The 14,654-nt window shown below is 42.5% G+C and overlaps 1 protein-coding gene across 1 annotated transcript in view; it reads left to right on the plus strand.

Moving 5' to 3' along the window:
- Positions 1 to 1,081: 1,081 nt before the first annotated feature.
- SIK2 (salt inducible kinase 2) overlaps positions 1,082 to 14,654 on the plus strand; it is a 210,806-nt gene continuing 197,233 nt past the window's right edge. The window contains exon 1 of the mRNA XM_073602422.1: positions 1,082 to 1,571. Within this exon, the coding sequence (XP_073458523.1) occupies positions 1,341 to 1,571 (231 nt within the window). The 5' untranslated portion in view covers positions 1,082 to 1,340. The remainder of the gene's footprint in view (positions 1,572 to 14,654) is intronic.

The following is a 14,654-nucleotide window of genomic DNA, read 5'->3' on the forward strand; positions in this document are numbered from 1 at the left end:
TCTCGCTCTAAGTATATATCGCTCTCTCAGTATATATATTTCTCTGTATCTCTCTAGGTATCTCTCTCTCTCAGTATATCTTTCTCAGTATCTCTCTCTCTCTCAGTATATCTTTCTCAGTATCTCTCTCTCTCAGTATCTCTCTCTGTATATCTCTCTCTCTCCATATATCGTTCTCTCTCAGTATCTCTCTCTGTATCTCTCTCTCTCCATATATCATTCTCTCTCAGTATGTCTCTCTCCATAAATCGTTCTCTCTCACTCTCTCTCTCAGTATCTCTCTCTCTCTCCATATATCGTTCTCTCTCAGTATATCTCTCTCTGTATTTCTCTCTCTCTCTCTCCATATATCATTCTCTCTCAGTATGTCTCTCTCAGTATGTCTCTCTCAGTATATCTCTGTCTCTCTCAGTATATCTCTCTCTCTCCATATATTGTTCTCTCTCAGTATGTCTCTCTCAGTATATATCGTTCTCTCAGTATATCGTTCTCTCTCAGTATATCTGTCTCTCTCCATATATCATTCTCTCTCAGTATGTCTCTCTCAGTATATATCGTTCTCTCAGTATATCTCTCGCTCTCAGTATATCTCTCTTTCTCCATATATAGTTCTCTCTCAGTATATCTGTCTCTCCCAGTATGTCTCTCTCAGTATCTCTCTCTGTATCTCTCTCTCTCCATATATTGTTCTCTCTCAGTATGTCTCTCTCAGTATATATCGTTCTCTCAGTATATCTGTCTCTCTCAGTATATCTCTCGCTCTCAGTATATCTCTCTCTCTCCATATATCGTTCTCTCTCAGTATATCTGTCTCTCTCAGTATATCTCTCTTTCTCCATATATCGTTCTCTCTCAGTATATCTGTCTCTCTCAGTATCTGTCTCTCTCTCTAGGTATCTCTCTCCCTCAGCATATCTCTGAGGCTCCAGTCTTGACTGGCAGTGTGTACAGAAGGGCTGCTGACGTCAGAGCGGGCTCCGGTTGCCAGGGGTAACCTATTTGGCAAGCGAGCCGTGAAGAAGGTAGAACAGGAAGGCGGAGAGGGAGAGAAGCCGAGGCCCCGCCCCTCAGCCCTCCTGTAGCTCTGACGTCAAAAGACGTCAGCCCCGAGAACATGATGCCTGCTGGAAGCGGCAGAGGCTCGCACAGACCTCTCGCTGGTTTCCTGCACAGCCGCCTGCACTCCGCCGAGCGGGACCCCCTGTGCCGGCTGTGATCTCCCCTCCCCCCCACACACACATAGACCGGGATCGGCCTGTACTCTCTGTGATGGTGGATGGCCGGGTATATCGTATACAATGACGAGCTGTCACCGGGGATGATGAACACTGTTTGGCTGTATGAGGAATGCGGTCCCGTGTGCACTCCTCTCCGCTAGCGGCCGGCTGATCGGTGCATGTCCGGGGCTCTGTGGATCTCTCCGGCCGGCTCCCAGCATGGTCATGGCGGATTGTCAGAGGCATGTACACCGGGCTCCGGTCCGGGTCGGATTCTATGACATAGAACGCACTTTAGGCAAAGGGAACTTCGCCGTGGTCAAGCTGGCCAGGCACCGGATCACCAAGACAGAGGCAAGTAACAACTCACTGCTATGGGGGCATTGCTGGAGCTACAGGTGGCACCGACCGGGGAGATCGGTCTGTAGGGTGGGCACCGGGGTGATCGGTCTGTAGGGGGGGGGACCGGGGAGATCGGTCTGTAGGGGGGGCACCGGGGTGATCGGTCTATAGGGGGGGCATCGGGGAGATCGGTCTGTAGGGGGGGCACCGGGGAGATCGGTCTGCAGGGGGGGCACCGGGGAGATCGGTCTGCAGGGGGGGCACCGGGGAGATCGGTCTGCAGGGGGGGCACCGGGGAGATCGGTCTGCAGGGGGTGCACCGGGGAGATCGGTCTGTAGGGGGGGCACCGGGGTGATCGGTCTATAGGGGGGGCACCGGGGAGATCGGTCTGTAGGGGGGGCACCGGGGTGATCGGTCTATAGGGGGGGCATCGGGGAGATCGGTCTGTAGGGGGGGCACCGGGGAGATCGGTCTGCAGGGGGGGCACCGGGGAGATCGGTCTGCAGGGGGGGCACCGGGGAGATCGGTCTGCGGGGGAGGCACCGGGGAGATCGGTCTGCGGGGGGGCACCGGGGAGATCGGTCTGCAGGGGGGGCACCGGGGAGATCGGTCTGCAGGGGGGGCACCGGGGAGATCGGTCTATAGGGGGGGGCACCGGGGAGATCGGTCTATAGGGGGGGGGCACCGGGGAGATCGGTCTATAGGGGGGGGCACCGGGGAGATCGGTCTGCAGGGGGGGGCACCGGGGAGATCGGTCTGCAGGGGGGGGCACCGGGGAGGTCGGTCTGCAGGGGGGGGCACCGGGGAGGTCGGTCTGCAGGGGGGGGCACCGGGGAGATCGTTCTGCAGGGGGGGCACCGGGGAGATCGGTCTATGGGGGGGCACCCATACACACACAAACAGGCTTCTCTGTCCCCGGAAGGGTCCTGGGGCTCAGGAGGAAAACATTGTCTCATCTAAACCAGGACTCATCATATAGATCTCCAGCTCTGCCCCCCATATCTCCCCAATAACCAATTATATCATCAATATACCAATGTACACTAATAACCAATCCTATCATCAATGCCATCAGTCTGTGACTTCCAGGGACAGCCCATGGCTTGTCCCTGGAAATGCCTCCAATTTCCCATAGGATCATACATAAGAGTAATACATAGGATCATACATAGAGTAATACATAGGGTAATACATAGGATCGTATACATAGGACATGATGGCCATCAGTCTCTGATCAATCTGCACCCCACACTTCACTCCTCACCAGTATCAGTATGGATCCATCACTGGGCTCTGATCTCCTGCACCAATCCATGCCTTGTCCAGTAGTTATTGCAGCAATGCCATCTATCTGGGACTTCCAGGGACACTCCATGTCTTGTCCCTGGAAATGTCTCCAATTGTCTATAATAAACAGTAGTGTTATAATCCCAGTATGGATTGGACACATGCCATCTAATACCTGTCCCTGGAAGTGGCCTATTCAGTAATTGCCAATAATATAATTCCAGTAATGATCCCATAAATGCAACTGCTCTCTGATTTCCAGGAACAGATCAAGTTTGTCCCTGGAAATGTGTCCAATTTTATAATAAGCAAATCCTAAATCATACATGTCAGTATTATTGTATAGTTGCTGCCTTGCTCTGATTTTCTGGTTAGTCCCTCAAAGTGTGCTCTGGTTCAGACATTGGCAGCAATATACATACCAGTATTGATCATGTAGATGCCATTGGTTTCTGATTTCCAAGGACAGTTCAGGTTTGTCCCTAGAATTGTCTCCAGCAATGCAATCATACATACCTGAATGGAATCCTAGATGCCATCAGTCTCCAGTTCCCATTCTGTCCCTGGTTGTCATTAATGATCACCCCTATCATGATTTAGTTCAGGATGAACCCCTGCAGATCTGTGCTCTGTACTTGCATAATCCGCCCAACCATTCCCAGTATATGCCAGCCAATGCATCACCCAAAATCATTCGAACTGTATTCCTAAACTACACCCCCCCCCCCCCAATCCTTGGTGACATTCTGGTTGTCCCTGTCACTTGCTGGACTGCACTGATCAGCATGAAGAGATGGAGAACAATAGAAATAGATAAAAACTCCTATACTGAGTACTCTGATCATCAGAATAAGATATTTTCTACTATGGGGACATGTGATGGTGACAATGACACTCAGTCATCTGCATCAGAATCAGATCCCCCAGTACTGGCAGTATACCCCCATTCCAGTCTGTGTAGAATCAGACCCCCCAGTACTGGCAATACACCTCCTTCCTGTCTGTGCATATCAGACCCCCCAGTACTGGCAATACACCTCCTTCCTGTCTGTGCATATCAGACCCCCCAGTACTGGCAATACACCTCCTTCCTGTCTGTGCATATCAGACCCCCCAGTACTGGCAATACACCTCCTTCCTGTCTGTGCATACCAGACCCCCCAGTACTGGCAATACACCTCCTTCCTGTCTGTGCATATCAGACCCCTCAGTACTGGCAATACACCTCCTTCCTGTCTGTGCATATCAGACCCCCCAGTACTGGCAATACACCTCCTTCCTGTCTGTGCATATCAGACCCCCCAGCACTGGCAATACACCTCCTTCCTGTCTGTGCATATCAGACCCCCCAGCACTGGCAATATACCTACCTCCATTTCAGTCTGTGTAGAACCAGACCCCCCAGTACTCTCATTATACCCCTTCCAGTCTGTGCAGATCAGACCCCCCCCCCCCCCCCACCACCAGTACTGGCAATACACCTCCATTCCAGTCTGTGCAGAATCAGACCCCCTCCCCAGTACTGGTATTATACCCCCATTCCTGTCTGTGCAGATCAGACCCCCCCCCAGTACTGGTCTTATACCCCCATTCCAGTCTGTAACCCATTGCCTGGGACTTGTGTATAACCACAGTAAGATGTCCCTGGAAACTGTTTTAAATACTCAACAGCTGCAATGTAAGTACCATTGTGCAGTGTAAGTGGCTGTTCTCTATGTGCTGCTGGTGGGAAGAGCTGACTGGGACTTTCTACCTTCACCTCCCCCATGATAGGATCCTAACATGTGCATTGTCCCCCATACAACCTTCATAGCTCTCTTCAGACATTGCATAGTAATCAGATATAATGATGTATTAATACAGATCTATTGTCTCTTGATGCCATTGGCTGCAGATGGGTAATAGTAGGAGGCCATCACCTCTAGTGCACACACAGCTGGCACCATCACATAGGGCCGATGTATGAATAGTGGGCTAAAAAAATGCTAAGGGCCCTTTCTTGGTCTGTTTTCAGCAGATGGACTGTAATATTAAAGTGCATGGAACTTGTTCAATACATTCCTCTTATTTGTTCCCTTTGGGGCCGATTTACTAAAACTTGAGAGTGCAAAATCTGGTCCAGCAGCGCATGGTAGCCAATCAGCTTCCAACTTCAGCTTCTTAATTAAGCTTTGATAAAAAAAAACTGGAAGCAGATTGGTTTCTATGCAGAACTGAACCCGATTATGCACTCTCCAGTATTAGTAAATTATCCTCTGGTCTGGTAAGTACACCAGTGATAGGCTTGTATTATATCTGATCAACAAGTTCAAAAGAATAGCTGTTCATCCAGCCAGAAATCTTGTGAGCGGATAACTTCTTGTATTGTCTACCTCTGGACTGTTATCAGTTAGCATTGTTCCCTGCTATCTCTACAAAAACGCCTCCCCTGTTATGAAAAGAGATGAAAGTTTTATGTAGTCCTTCCCCACTGTCTGTCCCCTGGTGACAACACTGGGTTGAATTATGGCTCCATCCTGGCATGTATGGCATTTGGCTCAATGCTGGGTCGAATTATGGTATTTTTCACACCTTTATGCACTGTTGATCATTTGTAAATGATTCTCAAGGATGTGAAGAACACCCATAATTTACTCTGTACAATTGATTTTTCTTTTTTCCACCATAGCCAATCCACTTGGGTTGATTGAAACTGTTACTGTCGTACCATTTTTGTTTTGCTCAATCATTTTTCGATTTCGTTGTTTTAGTGTATTGAACTTCGATCGTTCGGTTTTATCGCACCATGTATGTCCACTATAAGTTGCGTGAAATGTATCAAATCAGTAAAAGACACTTTTTTTTTTTTTGGCGTCATTTTTTGTTGTGTGAGTTGGAAATGTGATGACATTTGGGCAGCTCAGGGCTCCTCAGTGATTTTGCAGGGAGAACAAAATTGCAGAGCGCTCAAAGATCCTGAGATTTAGATACATTTTTGCATGCGACTCTTCTAGTGTGACAGACGCACACCATTCTTCTCTGCTCCAGCAGATGTGACCATTGTGGGCACAGGAGGCTCAGCATACACACATCCTAACCTGCAAATTGGAGTCCACTATTCTTTCCTAAATGTAACTTTGTAGTCTTCTGAGTTTTATTTTTTGTTTGGATTTCCTGCAAATGTTTCTATTTGTGTGATGTATCCCTTATGTTGCATGTCTATAGTTGTTTATTATTTTGCTTACTTTCCTGTTTATTTTTCCCAAACCTTTTCACTGTTTATTAGAGGGATGCTTGTAAGAGTGAATTTTACGAAGTTTATAAAAGGCAGGATTTTTTTTTCTTTCCATAGCTGCATCTATCTACTACATTCAGTGTTCCCAAAAAAAGGAGTGTGCTTTTTATTTACTAGTTATTTAATAACAAGAAAGGAGAGTTTATATAAGTGTATGGTGTATGTGTAATAAATATATATATATATATATATATATATATTATTATAATTTTTTTTTTTTTCCTAATTGTTAACCTCGGGCTATAAAGAACACTTTAGACTTGTGGAGATTTTTTATTTTTTTTAAATTGTTTATTTTCAAAACATTAGCAGCTCTCCAAATCATGTTCAGTGCTGATATCATGATATATCAATGATAACCATTTGAACCAGCGACAACCGCAACAAGAGACAATCACATTAATTCTCTGTTAGGACAGAGGGACTTGGAGTGTGGCTGCATGCACAAGATCAGACTCACCCCTCTTGCTTATGTCATATACACATTTTATACAACTATTTTACTTTATTTTGTGATTCCTATTCATGATCTTTATCCATTTTAACTACAGAAAATAAAACAACATTAAAGCATGCATTTTTTTTTGTATTGGCATTGATTTTTTTTTTTTATTTACTTTTTAAATATTTGCAAAGTGGGTCTGTCAGTTGAGAGCCTGACATGTAAAAAAAGGAAAAATAGTTACTTTGTCTTTTGGTTGATTTAGTAAAGGATGTTGGTAAAGGATGAGTAGGTTCACTTTGCAAAGAAAACTTTCATTAAAGTAGTAAATGAGGGAAAGTTGGGTAACACATTACTTTGCAAAACATATGCAATCGTGTGCAAGGAAAAAAAAAACACACAGCTTTAGCTTATTCATTAGGTTAAGTAAAATTTGTTCTTCTTTAGAAAATCAGCCCCCATAAGTATGATGTCTATGCTGTCTAGAAGATTGAAATGACAATTGTATGGCGGTGTCATAGTCACTCTTTTAGGCTCCATGCACACTGGGCTTAAAAAAATGCCAATTCCCTTTGCAGAAAAAAACACTCATATAGAGCGTGTGGTTTTTCTTTTTGTACACAGTTTAGGCGAATTTAGCTTTTTTTCTGACAGAAAGCTCCAGTCAAAAGCGCAAACCAGAAGGTTTTTTTTTTAATTTTTTATATTTTTCTGCCTCTAAATGCTGAATAAAATATGCCTGTAAACACCCTAATGTGCATGGACACACTATACCATAACACTGAGCTGCTTCTACAGGCAGAACACAAAACTCCTGGAGAAGCAGCTATCTATTTATCTATTTATTTATTTATGTTAAGCCAGTGTGCATGGAGCCTTGAAAAAGGTTTTAAGTAAGTTCTATGCTCCTATAACGTGGAAAAGTCCTTCAGCTAGAAAAACATGGAGGTGCTTCCCCTGACCACTTGTCTACTGACAAATCTTGCCTTCTCTCCGGAATGCGAGTGTATCCGCTTTATAATGTTACAGTATTCTGGCTTCACAAGCAACTTTGTACGATACACTGTACAAAGATGTGCTCTCATGATGATGCAGTCAGTGGATGCAAAGCAATGGCATATGCTTTATGAGACAAGAGAATAGACGAGGTTGTCTCAGCCTTGGTTGTAGCATTGTATATTGCTATTATTTTATAGTGGCCACCTCTCATGTAGTGTTTGGCTTGAAGTAGTGTTTGTTCTTCGACAGTCTGGGTGATGACAACTCTACTAAAAGGCATTCTTCAGTGGCATGTCCTTTTTTTCTTTATGACGTTCTGCCATGGTAGGTGTGGCGTTTTATACGTGAGATTTTATGGCTACAGCGGGGGTAATGCCATTCTCTGGCTGCCTGTAGAGAGGAGTTCTTTCATTATTGCATGCCATAAAGAACCATAGAAATAAGATATAAAATGGAAGACATTGACGTGGAATTCTGGATACATCACCTGTCGCCTTTTAGTTCTGTGAACTCCTAGTAAGGGCTCGTGCACACAGACGCAAAAAACAAAAAAACAAAAAAACAAAAAAAAACACCATAGATCTGTACAGCATTGTTTTTAACTGATCTAAATGTAGCTCTATTATAACCAATGTGTCTATGCATGGAGTGGCATTTAGCTCTGTTATGTAGATTGGCATTCAGTGGCTAAAAAAAAAAGCCCCAATCCGTAGTTTGGGACAAGCGTATTCATTGCCTGCCTATACATGTGTACAGTAAATGTGCATAAATGTATGTACATGCATATGCGCGTAAATCTATTTTAAGAAAAATTCTTATGCCTCTGAACGCTGTACGCATGTGTACACCATGAATGCACACACACATAATTATGGTACATGGGTACAACTAAGTAGCATTCTCATTGATCGGTGCTATCCTGCATATTTGCTAGGACAGAGCTTACACTGAGCATGCCCCAATGCGCAGTTCATCCACACATGTGCAGCACGCTGTCACACCAGAGCTTTTCTTTGCTGTTATGGGGCCACACTCAATGTTCGATCCATCCTAGTTTATATGCATGACAGCGCTGGTGTTCTGTCAAAATAGCCAATTTGTCAAGAATTCCATTTAACTCACTTCCGGTTACTGTAAACCGTCAGTAATTTGACATTTCGATAACTTGCTGTTTTGACACAAAACTGGCAACTGTATACAATGCCAGTCCACGATATAATCGGATACCGTTAGTCTCCTCCGAGACTAACGAACAAAATGGCTGCCTTTGCAGTGGCGACAACTTTTCATCGTTACCCGTTGTGTAAAAACAGCAAAGTCTTCATGTACCGGAGTGTACTCGCTTTCTGGTGTTGTGTCAAAATGGCAATTCATTGCAATATCCAATTACTGGTGGTTTACAGTAACTGGAAGTAACGTTATTGGCTATTTTGACAGAACACCTATCAATGAGAATTCTAGTTTTGCAGCCAGGCTTTGCAGAAGTTGCGGTTGCCCTGCTGGGATGTCACATTTCTCTAAAATTCACCATGATTTCTACCCTAATGAGGCCCCTTGACTACAATGCAAAGTTTATTAATGGAGAATTCCGGAGATCTAAAATACAAGCTTGTGAGCCATGTTAGGGATCTTTGTCGGACATTGATACAGTTGCCTTACAAAGCAGCAGTATAGCTGTCACCTAGGACGGCTGTAATGTGATCTATGATGGTTGCCTGAAGGTAGCTCATTGTCTGGCATCATCTGTGGCTCTAGCCTGTCCCGCTCTCACATGGATAGTTCAGCAGACAATAGGGGGTTAATTTATTAAAGGAAAATATACTGTGCACTTGCTTCAGAGCTTAGTAAATTAGGTAAAGCTATACTTTGCAAAGAATACCCAATCGCATGCAAAGGATATAAAAAAAAAAAACAGAATTTTTTTTGTACATGATTGGATGATAGAAATCAGCAGAGCCTCCCCTCAGATATACAGCGACTGCACTTATAATGCACTTGCAGTGCACAGTATATTTGCCTTTTTAGTAGATCAACCTCCATGCTTCTGAATTCTGTCCTTCTCTCCAATCCAGTCCCTCCACAGCTTGCCTGGATTTCTGATGGAAGACTTAAAGCTGCGGAGAGTAGAATTTGGAGTGAAAAATTCATATCAACATTCTTGGGAAAATTCTCAGAACATTCATACAAAATTCAAGATTTTGTTTGCTTTTACCATTTGATTTTGGAACTTTACCAAACGAAAACTACATTCACTGTTAGAAATTCGTACATTTCAGAAATTTTCCATCCTACTCCTTCAAATTTTCTCGTCACTGTGGTTAAAAACCAACATTGATTTGACCCCACTAAGGATTTGAAAAACAAACGTTCACAACCATAAATGTCCATCAAAAGTCAACTAGTGTAAACTGGGCTTTATACGAGGTTGTGTATCCAGCAATTTTGTGCAGTTATGATTGAACTTCTCTCTACAAGAAGAGGAAGCTGATAGTTAAAGGGATGTGGACTAGTAGGCAGGGTCATGTGTTAGGTTCACACCAGATAGTGTGCATTTTTGTGTGTTCCTGTGTGTTCCATTTTTGACAGACTCTTCATTTCAATGGGCTGTCAAATGCATGGGAATGTGTAAAAAATAGGGTAGGCGCAGCTTTTAAAAATCACACTGCATATCAAAGCAGTTTGGTAATTGAAAACGAGATCCATTTGGGGGTACCATTAACAATTTATGGCACCCAAATGCGTGTAGCAAAGGCAGCGTGTTCCTTTGCCATGTGGGAAGCCAAAATATACCTTTCCTGCACAGTGTTTTGGTATGAATGGGCGGAACAAAACCCATCAAATTAAAAAAAACATGGTGGGAATGTTTGTCAAATTTGCTTGTGCTCTCAACCAAACTATCAAACCATGTAATGGCTGGAGTCATAACTGATCACATATGCAGCACAATGGCAGTTGCAGTTCTAACAGAAGCTAAGATAGCAGCTTCCTTGGCTGATAAGGATAAGGAAGGTTTAGTTCAGTGTAGGACCTTAGCTCACAAAACATAGGTAACCTCAGAACTCCAGCAGTGGTGAAGCCACAGACATTGCTAGACTCTGACAACCACAGGCCTGGCTCCCAGAAGCAGGGGGGATGATAGAGGTAGTAGTAGTAGTAGTAGCACTATTGTTGGAGTGCCGAGGATGCCTAACCCTGGGCTTGCCTATACTAACCCTACAGAAGAAAAGGATCTGAACTTCAGAAATGTATTAAGTGGTAAAAGTCCATGAGGATTGAGCAGCTCTGCTGAAGCTCTGTATAGACCTGACAGTGATAGCTCTTGGGAACTTGTCACATTTAAATAATAGCGATAGGTTCAGGAGATGTCATGCACCTCCTTGGACTTTAACTCATGGTGTGTCTGCACTTTTTACAAAGTGGCTGAATTCCTGGAATTTGACTTTAAGATCAATTAGAAATCTGCTAATTTTCTATTCTGATCAGTGTTTTATGTAACATCCTAGTGTCTCCTTGGTTACGGTCTTGTGTCAGTCTCTGGCATTTGGCTTATATGTGTTTTTAGCATCTTTTGCCTTTTGAAGTTTTAAACGTTTTTAAGTATATTTGTTTGAACTTCAAAGGGTTTGTAATCTCAGCTCTGCATTGTCAGGCAAGTCTGGTGGTTTCGATGATCGTTCTGCAGCTGTATAAAGGTAGCCATAGACAGATGAATGTCACCGGATTGAATACAGTCGCATCGGAAAATGGTCTTTTGGCTGTTAGTGGTGTAGATCAAGAAACTTAGAAAAATACTCAATTGTAACAAATCCAAAACCTCTCACAATCGCTAACATTCTACAGACTGATCAAAGCTTCAGATTGTGCTCAATGTGTATGGAAAACGTAACCACGAACGTCTCTTATTTGCTCTATTTTGGTCTGTTAATAATACCATTTAAAGCGTCCATCCTGCCAGTGATTTTGTGAGCTGGTAACTTCCTGTGCCTCTGATGACTGTTATCAAGTATCATTGTTCCCTAGGTGCCATTGAGAACTAAATAATACACACTTTGGTGTGGAGACCAGGAGAAGAGAAGGTGTTTTGTAGTCCTGTCCCAGGGTGACAACACTGCAACTTCATAGATACAGTGAGTGTTGCCACCTACAACAGGAAGTGACTTACTGGCAGGATCACTTGTGAAAATAAAGGAAAGGAAAGCTTGAATAAACGGTTGTAGCTGTCACTTTTAGGGACCAGTAAGCTGCAATATATTGCGTTTTTTTGTTGACATTCGATACACTGTAAAGTCCAGAAACCATTAAAAAAAAAAAAAGACTTCCTGTAAGAACAGCCTATATTTATTCTACATTCGTATGTAACATTGCTGTGCAGACTATTGTTTATATACCATGTTACGCTGAAGGAAACAAAAGTGACAGTTAGTATTATTTTGCTGTGGAATTTCTGGACAGGAAGTCGACTATGTAAAATCGCGTTCCCTTCTGCACCAATGTCATTTGTAATATACTCAGTTACGTTTTCTGTACATTCTATGTGTTGTAAATTGTGTTTTCATTTCTGCTTATATCTCTCATCAAATAATCTGTGTAAGGGGCTGTTCACGCTGTCCGATTTAGCGCATGTGCTGGTTTCTATCTGCTGTGTGCCAGCGGTGGGGGATAGGGCCTTGTGTTGGATTTTGAGCCCCCTACTAGATAGATAGATAGATAGATATCACACACCCCAATAAAAACATTAAAGGCGGTCAGGGATTCTAACCCTTCTCTACTCGATCCAAAAAAACAACAACAACGTTTTTTGATCCAGTTTAAGGTGGAGCTAGGAGCAAAATAAAAAATGATGTATATGATGCAATCTGTCAGTGGCATTAACAAAGCAGCCTTAATTTTTTCCCCTATAATATAGCGCTTTTTTTTTTTTTTTATTTATCTGTTATTAATCTGTGGCTGATCCCGCCAGTAAATCTGTTATTAACTTCCTTTAACTGCTTGCCGACTGTATAACTTACATATAAGGCGGCTCTTCTGCGCAGGAGCACGTGCCTAGGAAGTGAGGGGAAATCGCCCCAAAAGGGTTCACAAAGAGCAGTTAAAAGCGAATAGAAGTTCTAACTCTGCACCACTCAATCAAAAACGAAAACATTCTCTAGCAGTGGATGGTGACAAGTACAAAGTTTTGCTACACAATAAAATGTGAGGATCTGAGGATATATATATATATATATATATATATATATATATATATATATATATATATATATATATATATATATATATATATATATATATATATATATATATATATATATATATATATATTATATTTTATAAAATTTATTTAACTTAATAAATACACCAGGTGACTAATTGTGGCTGTCTTTTTATTTGAATCAGAAAATTGAGCAGATTTCGTAGATGATAGGTGTTGTAGTCAGTATCAGGTTAAGTTCCCTGTACTGACTGTTGGGCAATATAAAATCTTTGGTACCCGGCTAAATCCTTCATACCATTCATAACTGTCCTTCTCTCTGACGTACTAACAAATGCCTGAGAGACGACCGCATTATATTACACCCAGTTGCTGCTCCGATAGATTTTCATTGTTCTTTTGTTTCGGTTTCTTGTGAAAGATAATGGGAGACGTTTAGAAATTGAAGATTGTTTGTCAGATTGTGTGTTGTCCCTGGTCAGAGGTGCAGGTAAACTAGAAGCTGATATTCCAGATACCTTGTAAACTACAGCTGGCCATACACCAGTAGAATTTCATTTTTAAAATTTCCACTTTTGGAACATTCATTCGATTTTCTAATGGTGCCAAACTGACGTTCGTTTTTAATGGTAGTGATAAGAAAATTCGAATGGGGTTTTTTTTTTTTTTTTTTTTTCTCAAACAAAATTCTAATGGTCAATGTGGTTTTTTAGCAAAAATTGTACATGTAATGAAACCTGTTTTAAGCCAGCTATACGTAGACCAAAATTTCAATCCATGCATGGGTAGGGAGGTTGTACAGAAATCTATCTATCGATTTGACTTCTGTACAATCGTCCTGTCTGATTTTCCCCGCTCGGTCAGTACTACCGATTATAGCTGGCAGCGCTGATCAGTGTATCCTGATCACGGGGAAGTCTTCCCGCTTCTGGAAGACAATGACTCGGTGGGGAGGATTCCTCCATCCACCTCAAATGTGCGGATGAGGGAATTAAGTCTTCTTTATTTATTTTTGATTAAAATGACTACTCTATAGGCTGCCTAATACATTTGCAATTCCATTCAAGGTCTGGATGAGGTTTTAAGAGCTTTCAAACAAAATGAGTTGACCAATGATGACAAGAAAGCATATACCCCCCCCCCCCCCCCAAAAAAAAAAAAATATTTTGTGAATGTCAGAATGAAAATCTGTATATGCCCAGCTTTAGATTCTCCATAAAACACTAGCTTGGCCGTACGTCATATTACATTCTAGTGGTTTACATATCTTTTAAAATTCTAATTAAAGTTCTAATTAAAAACAGGATACTGCTTAAGAATCACGTAGCTGTTGATATCACTAGATATAGAATTTTTTTTCCCCTACTTTTTTGGAATTGGGAAGGCAGCTCAAAAGTGGATTGGTAGCTCTTGGGGCTTTTCAGCTGCAGTAGCTCCTGTATAGGTCTGTCCCCTAGTTCACCACACTACTGATTGACAGATCAGGGCAAGCTTGGTTCAGGTCTATTTCTGTACTTCTGTCTGCCAGTATTTAGTACTGAAATGGACACCAGAAAAAGATTAGTGCTTAAGATTTGTGTTACCCAAGGCTTTTGAGTGATTTCAGATATGAGTGACGTATGCTATTGCGGTTTATAGCACACTTTTTTTATAGCACGTTTATGACACGGCACCATTCATTTGCATGGGCCTCCTTCCACTCCAAAAAACTACTGTACCAATTTTTAACATAAGCCAAACACATTTGCGGTGCTGTTAAGAAATGATGGCACGGCATGCGTGTTTTAATGACCATTTATACTACACCCAGGTGCGAGCGGGGCCTAACAGAAGGAGTTGAGGTGATATCGGAGGAGTTTTTTTTTTCTTTCCCCTTGTAAAAT

Source organism: Aquarana catesbeiana, linkage group LG10 (assembly GCF_042186555.1).
Source record: "Aquarana catesbeiana isolate 2022-GZ linkage group LG10, ASM4218655v1, whole genome shotgun sequence".
NCBI lineage: Eukaryota > Metazoa > Chordata > Amphibia > Anura > Ranidae > Aquarana > Aquarana catesbeiana.